At 33.7% G+C, this 8,351-nt stretch overlaps 3 protein-coding genes and 1 non-coding gene across 4 annotated transcripts; 1 reads left to right on the forward strand and 3 right to left on the reverse strand.

Annotated features, from left to right (window-relative positions):
* LOC104787015 (inactive protein RESTRICTED TEV MOVEMENT 2-like) lies at positions 2,593–3,614 on the forward strand. Its single transcript, XM_010512506.2, has 2 exons — positions 2,593–2,844; positions 2,944–3,614. Exons 1-2 carry the CDS (start codon positions 2,733–2,735, stop codon positions 3,519–3,521), a joined length of 690 nt encoding a protein of 229 aa, XP_010510808.1. The 5' UTR covers positions 2,593–2,732; the 3' UTR covers positions 3,522–3,614.
* On the reverse strand, positions 3,564–5,102 carry LOC104787014 (zinc finger MYM-type protein 5-like). Its single transcript, XM_010512505.2, has 2 exons — positions 5,000–5,102; positions 3,564–4,555 (listed from the first exon to the last, which is right to left on the reverse strand). Exon 2 carries the CDS (start codon positions 4,536–4,538, stop codon positions 3,705–3,707), a length of 834 nt encoding a protein of 277 aa, XP_010510807.1. The 5' UTR covers positions 4,539–4,555; positions 5,000–5,102; the 3' UTR covers positions 3,564–3,704.
* On the reverse strand, positions 6,115–6,187 carry TRNAA-UGC. The gene has a single exon. It is a non-coding gene; the product is annotated as a tRNA-Ala (tRNA).
* Positions 6,298–8,043, reverse strand: LOC104787016. Its single transcript, XM_010512507.2, has 4 exons — positions 7,818–8,043; positions 7,440–7,547; positions 7,165–7,343; positions 6,298–6,688 (listed from the first exon to the last, which is right to left on the reverse strand). The coding sequence occupies exons 1-4, from the start codon at positions 7,912–7,914 to the stop codon at positions 6,575–6,577; spliced, it is 498 nt and encodes a 165-aa protein (XP_010510809.1). The 5' UTR covers positions 7,915–8,043; the 3' UTR covers positions 6,298–6,574.

Here is an 8,351-nt window from a genome sequence, read left to right on the forward strand (position 1 = left end):
GATAGTAATATATATTCAAAAAATATCGTAGAGCTATTTATTTCAACTAACGGTATGAGAGGTGAACGGTAATTCATAAATTAAAATACATGTTGTAAACTATTTCCGATTGAATAGCAGATGAGAATTTGAAAATTTGGATAACTAAATATATTTATATTTTTCAAAATACACAAAACATCAAATTATATATCTTATCTAGATAATATATAGTATTAAAATCTTATAATAATTTGTAATAGATATGACATAATTATCAAAATTTAAGTTTTCTGAAACCATATTGTATTTATGGTTAAACTATTTATTATTAGAATTAATTAATTTTAGCTTGAAATATATTTAATAAATGAGAGAAAATTATTTATTGAGCAACTAGAGATATTTACTATTTTGGTTTAGAGGGACGAACTTTTATGGGTAAAGAAAATATTATACTAGGGAATGGCTATTAGGATACGGTTTAGACTTACTTTGAAATCAACCCCGCACGTATGTGCGGGTCAGAATCTAGTGGGTGTTTAAATAGTGGTTGAGTAAAATATATATTTTTACAATAGAAATAGTTACATTGGGGTGAAACGAATATAAAGATTTTGATTTCTACACCACAACGATTGAGAAATTTAAAGATGTTCCAAATTCCCTATGGATGGAGCTCTCCAAGCTATTACAACTCAGGAGATTTATTATTTTCAAAAAACTTAGGAGATTTATTAACTTAAGATTCAAATGTTTGCACTTCATAGATGTTGATCGAGTAACTAGAATAGATAATAATAATATGAAACAGGACGAAACAAAAGACTTCTTATTAAGATAGTCAAAAATCGGCGAGATTACAGCAATGTTACATAAAGCCGGTCAGCTAATTACAAAACTATACCTTCGCTAATATGACTTTTAGTACTTAGAATTAGAATCGGATTGTATCATGACTCCCACTCTAGTTGACTTGTCCTTCTTTGTTCATCGATCCCGCTATTTATAGTTGATGGGACGTTTCAGCTTTATGCCTCGGGATCGATGTGGTACCGCCTCAAAGTTTAGTCAGCGATCATTACTTTTCGGGCCGTCGCTTAATGGGCTGGACGTCCAATTGGATCTTCTAGAAGCTTCGCCTGCCCAATCAGGTTTATCTGGCCGGTCAACTCTTCTAGATGTTCTTGTTGACTATTTCTCAGATGGACTGAATGGAGGCCTGCTAAGGCTGGGTGAAACCCATATCCAACGATAGATTCTAACTAGCTCTTTAGAATCATGAAAACTGATTTTTCTTATAAAAGCTCTGGATTAAACAAAAAAATGAAGAAGCAGAAAACCTAAATCACATACGCTTTCATTCATAAATGTAAAGATTAAGACTATGTCTCCTCTCCAAAGTTTGCATAAGGTGTTATTTCCAGTGGCGAATTCCTAGCTCAAAAGACCTTTTTGAAGATCGAGTCGTGGAAGACGTTCATGACCAAAGCTATAAATTAATACTCTGGAATGCTACAGGGTTAACAACAAAGCTCAAGCCAGTCACATCTAGGGAACATGGATCAAGAAGGTTCCACATAGCCTATAAAGCTTATCAATATATACAACCAATAACATGTGAGCTTGGTCTCATTATTTATAGCATAAATCCTCTAAACTGTTTTTTCACAATTCATCACCGATAAATGTGAGGAGTACCATACCGTTCAGTTGTCATCAAGGTCTCAAAGCCAAAACGTGCAATCACAGTAAAACCGACATCGAATCATACTTTGAAATTTTAGTTATCACCTCGCATGTATAGTACGTTAGATAACACTTTGTGACTTAAATTCAATTTATCAGTCTAATAACACTTCAGGGCATAAATGTCGAGTTATCACCTTGCGTATACAATAATTCCAAGTAATTAACATCAAGATATAATTTGAGTTATCTCACATAAACAGTCATAGACGCACCAAAAAAAATGAGGTCTAATACGAATAAGAAAAATTAGCATCATTGTTTTTAACCCTCTTTTTTGACGTCAGCATTTATTATATATTGCAAATTATGAGAACGGTTACATAGACGATTCTACCATAAACAATTCTTTCCGACCCTATTGTGCATGCCTTATGTAGATAGTGTAGTAACAATAATTGTGGACTTGTCACATAGCACAAAAACACTCTCTTTTAAAATGTAATGATTTGAATACCATTTTGTTAGAACTGGAATAATACTTTCTTACCAAAGATTTATCGGTTATTTATAATCATAGTTGATAAGTAAAACTATTTGAAAAGATTTACATATGGAATTCATAGGCTTCATTAACAATAATATCTTACTAGTAAAATCCTTAGGAGAGACATCAAATTGGGTTTGCTTTTGTAGATGTTTTCACACGTTGTCTCTGACAAATTTAGGAGAGACATTAGATTATTAAAGAAAAAAGTATCATCCTCGTTGGTCCTTGAATCCCCTCAAAGCAAAGCATTACTCCCTCCTTACAAAATTTTATATTCTTCACTTTCTTGACATTGGAACATAAAGCTGTACAAAAATGCATATAAAAGAGAAGAAGTATACAGAAGGCGATCACAACAGTTAGGCAAAGTTAAGGAATAACCCAACTTCAAAGAAATCAACTTATAAGAAATAGTTTCTTCATTGGTATATAAAGAAATCGCTTAGATACTCTCTTACATATCAACATAACACAAAATCTTCTTATTCCAAAATTCAAACCAAGAAATCAAGAGATGGAGAGAATTTCTGAACATGCTAGCGCTAATCGCATCTACGATGACTTCGAGCCGCTTTCGAATTGGAAAACTGAACAGGGATTTGAAGCTCTCACTGTTTACCTTCCAGGTTTGGTTGCTCAACAAAACTCTAGTTTCGTTTTTGCCGCGTGATTTTGGTTTTTACTAACCGGTTCTTGAATTGTGTAACGGTTCTTGAAATAAACAGGGTTTAAGAAAGAGCAGCTTAAGGTGCAAATAACCACCACGAGGAAGCTGAGAGTGATGGGAGATCGTCCAGCAGGAGCCAACAAATGGATCCGTTTCCGCAAGGAGTTTCCTATTCCGCCAAACGTCGACGTTGACTCTGTCTCTGCCAAATTTGAAGGCGCAAATCTCGTTGTGAGGCTTCCTAGACCTGAGCCAATGGGCAAACAAGATTCACCTAGTGGTACAACATCAAAACCTCCTCTTGTTCCAAAGGATAACTTCAAGCCTCCTAGCCCGGCAGAGAAGGAAAAGTTTCAACCGTCAAAGGAAGCGGAACTAGAAAAACAAGCCGAAAAGGTTCAATCGCCAAAGCCAGGAAGAGAGAATGAAGAAGCTCTTAAAGTTGCAGCCAAGGAAGGAACACTTAACCAAGATTATAGAAGTAAAGTGAATGCATACAAGGAAAATCTTGGAGGATATATGGCACTGATGAAGAATAACAGAACAGCACTTACGGCTGGTTTGGTTATTCCCGCGGCTGCGGTTCTATTGCTATCTCTTGGGTTCTATGCCGGCCAAATGTTTACTTCTTACTAACCTATTTGCATAATTCTCAATGAGAGATCAAATGTATTAAAATTTGCTAATACCACAAATCATTCTAATAAACAAAAACATCTCCTTGCATAATGTTGTTCTGAAACATCATTAAATAGTTTCCAATAAAACATATTCTCCAAAAAAAAAACAAACTAACCAAACTCACCTAAGACAAGACAGCTACAACTTAATCAGCTTATCAATTGTCTGATTCTTATGTAGTCTTACCTCCAGCTCTTTCCACTGAATCATACAAAGAAAATGATCATGAAAATTTTCATGTTCTTTGAGCCTAGTCGAAAGATTTCTCCAGTCATTGTACCCCGTTGTTGCCAAGTTACCACCGCCGTTTTTCTCAGGCCTGAACAACTTGCAGCAAAAGCAGAAAACTTTATCTAAAGATTCGGAGTAAACCAACCATCGACGATCTTGTTTTTCTCCATTGACCAGTTCTCTTGTGTAGAAAGCTTGCGAGAAACGCCTACCGATACCATCCTTAGGAAACTGGTAATCAGTCGATAGCCTTGTCGTTGGACCGTTCTTAACCAATAAATCTCTCATTTTCATATCAACGTTTCCCCAGTTTCCAGGATCAGAGACATCTTCACTTGTATGTTTCTTCTTCTCTTCACTACCCTCGCCTCGAATCAGAACCTGTTTTTGCTCATCATTGTCTTTACCTTCATCAAAATGTTCAGGAAAAACGTTGCTCTGACTCTGACCAATAACACCTTCACATATATGTGTCTTCTTCTCTTCACTTCCCTCGCCTCGAATCAGAACCTGTTTTTGCTCATCAATGTGTTCAGGAACAACGTTGCTCTGACTCTGACCAATAACATCTTCTTCACTGCCGCTTTTTCGAGACTCCACTACTGTTTCAGAATTTTCTGGTTTCTTCTTGACAAACTTAAGAATAGCATTGGCTTGGGACTTCAAAAATTTTTGCAGCTTCTTTCTCTTTTTCCTTTTTAAAGCTCCAGATGGCTGTTTTCTCATACTCAGTGGTGGCATTATTCTCCTATTGTTTTCTACATATAAACAAACAACAGAAATGTATTCATAAAGACAATCAATCAATTAAAAAAAAAAAAAATCTAATTATAGTTTACTCCAAACCAAAGCTATCAATAATTAAAAATGTAAACAGACTGTTACTACTAACAGTACAACAAGCTTATTATTATTCTACATCTCACACAAATCAATAAAGGGCGTTGCAATTGAATATAATTTGGCTGCAGCATATAATCAATAATATTCTCTAATTCACACAAATGTATTCATAAATACATTAAAAAAAAAAAAAAATCTAATTCTTAACTCTAAAGCCATCAATGATTGAAAATGTAACAGTATAAGCTAATTTATTATTCTACAACTCATACAAATCAACAACGGTGTTGAAAATTGATTACATTTGGCTGCAGCATCTCTAAAATTAACCATCGCAGTAAAGTATGAATCTTACTTACCCGAATAGAAGATGAAATGAAATCACTGCATCAGTCGTCACCACACTTTGTTCGTCGTTTAGGGTTTCAGATTTTTCTTTTCATTTTGGTCTTTTATGGTAAAATCCTGAGTACATAAAATGGTTGTAAAAAAAAAAAAAAAAGGGTTAAAGGTTTAGCTTTTATAACTTGGGCCTCTTCGGTGTGTTGTGGCCCAGTCGTGTTAGTATATGTTACCCACAAGAAACTTGAGGTGAGTACTTCAGTTTTTTTTTGTTTTGTTTTGGTTGTTATACGAAAATAGTAAAGACTGAGTTAGGAGGATTTAGGAACGAATTACAATTTGGATATTAGTATGAATGTATGATCCGAAGTATTAACTCCTATAAATTACAGAATAAACAAAAATTAGGTATTAGAGAGGGTTATGGAATTTGGGTAAAAAACAACTACTATTCAAATGCTCACTATTTTTGATGAAGTATATCATCTTCAATCTTATTTCGAATCGTTTTTGAAAATTATGAAAAATATAAGATATATTGAAACTTTTTGGCTACTTTTAAGAGAATTTTCAAAGATTTTACTAATAATAGTTTCTAAAATATTCAAACTAAATAGAAGCAAGAATGCGGATCGCCAGTATGCTTTCATAATTCAAGTATATAATGAACCTCTAAATCAAACCAAAATATTTTAAAAATCAAGTAAACCAAAGTATTATTCTTATTNAAAAAAAAAAAAAAAAAAAAAAAATCAATCAATCTTGTTATTCTGGTTTTCTTAAGCTATAAAGTTTCATTGTTTTCTTAATTTGTTTACAAGTTTCATTGGCTTTAAAATTTTAAATCGTTGAAAAATAGTCAAATTCATTTATGTAGCCACAACACTTCAAACCATTATGCTTTTTGTTTTAATCTCAACCAAATCATGTGTCTCCAATCACGCTATGAGCTTCCCGTGTTCCTTTAAGTCATTAGGCAGTTTTGTTTTTGTCATCACCGGAGCCCAAACTCAACCATCTCATGATGTCACTAACAACAAGCGTCAACCTTTTGCTGTAGCTCACTATTTCTTTCCACCATTGAAGATTAAATTGTATCCCCATATGTATAATTTTGTAATAAAAAACAAAATGGAGATGCGGGGGATCGAACCCCGTGCCTCTCGCATGCAAAGCGAGCGCTCTACCATTTGAGCTTCATCCCCTTTTGTAATGTCATATATGTATTCAAAACTTAAAGCAATGACATAATTTTTCATATATTACTCTGTTTCGGCTCATTAGAATAATAAATTTAATTATCAAATACTCTAAAAGTTGAAATCTCTAAGATCTGCGACTGTATTTGATCATTTTTATGCTACAGATTGTACTCGCTTGACTACTTTATAAGTCTCTTGTTTCTTGTATCAGCTTGGAAAAAAACCAAAGACGTGCTTGGCTCTTAATCTTATAGTCTTATAGACCAAGCCAATATTACAATAGAGAGTTATCTATTTTATTAGTTGGACAACACATACAAAGGAAATGCAAGTAGCGAGGGCTAGAGAGACTGATATAACCAAAAGACTTGGACACATCCGCCAACTTGACTAAGCAGAGACGACCAATGTGGGAGTTGGAGTAGGTAGTTTGAAGTCGACGCACATATTTATAATTGGCTCTTCCACGTACTTTTGGCGCAAAGAAACAGAGTACTTAAGTTCCTGCACAATTTCATTAGAAAAAACATAAATATGTGAGATGTCAGGTAAAATGAAAACAAAAATGGTATAGGTAGGTTTGGTATGGTTTCTAAAACAAAATAATCCGTAATATATATATATATATATATATATATATATTCTTAGAAAACCAAGTCTTGTATAAGATTTACTCCTTAAAAATGTTAAACCATTGAAAACACTAGATACTCATAACTCACTTCTTAGAAAATGAAAAAAAAAAATGTGATGTTTATGAACAAATTAAGCCAAGTCTTGGAAAAAAATAAAAAAAACCCGACCCATGTCAACCGGTTTTATTAGATCATCAGTTTTAGGAGGTTTGCCGGTTAATTGCGGTTAATTAATTAGTCCAACCCGGCTGTACATCAGGTTGAACATGGTCCGTTTGGATTAAAGAAAAATCACATTCATTCATAATATTTTCTCCCTAAGCAAAAGAGTGTAAGAAAAGTTACCTCATCGAAACCAACATAAAGAACATCTGGAAGAGTCAACACAAAGTTGGTACCAGCTTCAATCTCAGCTTCAGTGTTACATTTACTCACATCACAGATGTTGTAAGTCTTCAAAAGGCCAGTAAATTCCCCAGTCTTAAAGGTTACGTATACGAGTGTTCCCACGGTGATGTTTTTGTCTGTATATACATGACATAATTTATCAAAAAAATATTGTTAACTAAAAAAAAAAAAAGTTGAAAATTTGGGAAGAAAAATAAAATAAAATTACGTACTTGCAGAACCGTATACATATATAGTCATGCTTGAACTTTCGTCAGGCCCAACCGACGGGTTATTAGAGATCTCGATCCGATTGACGTTACCGTAATCGTTTCCATTTTCTGCAGCAGTCACACAGATTAATTGTGAAAAGTATAGCTTATGAGTTATGAGTTTTGTTAGATTTTATAAAACTTGGATCTATAAATCTTTCTTACAAAAATAAAACCCAATCATTGTTTCCTACCATTTTAATTTGGCATAACAATTAATACAATGATTGGTATAAATTGATTTTTTTTCCTGATTTGGTAAAGTTATTGTATAGAGATGTTGTATACAAAAAAACATACAAAAGGAGCATACATAACAATTTACGAATGGATACTTACTGCCGCAGTATTCGAAATCGACGGCTCCGTGCAAAGCTGGTAAGAAGAAGAGTGATGTGAGGAGGACAAGCATGGGTTGAAGGTGAGACATCGCCATGAATCTTCTGATCTTCAAAGCTTCTTGAAAAGATATTTGTGTTTGGTAAGAGACAAAGAAGTCTTTTGTATAGTATATGTTAATTATTCATCCATGCAAGATTTAATTTATATAGTCAACACTCTACAGTCTACACAGTTTATAGAATTTAGTGGTAGACCATATAAGTGATACATTAATAATTAATTTCCCACGATGCCGACATATAAAAAATACTATACAAAAATATCGCACGTTGGAGGCAGGAATCTTAAATTATTACTAGTAGTGTAAATGTGAATTATTCATTGCTCACCAACTTTTATTCAGAAGCACGTGATTCATCTCGGAGACCGAACCGTTCTCGAAGTAGTGATAAAAGATTCGATTTGTTTTTCCCTACCATATGGTTATGGGGTTTGCGAAAGATTTTTTTTTTTTTTTTTTTTTTTTTTTTT

Source organism: Camelina sativa, chromosome 5 (genome assembly GCF_000633955.1).
Source record: "Camelina sativa cultivar DH55 chromosome 5, Cs, whole genome shotgun sequence".
NCBI classification, from domain to species: domain Eukaryota; kingdom Viridiplantae; phylum Streptophyta; class Magnoliopsida; order Brassicales; family Brassicaceae; genus Camelina; species Camelina sativa.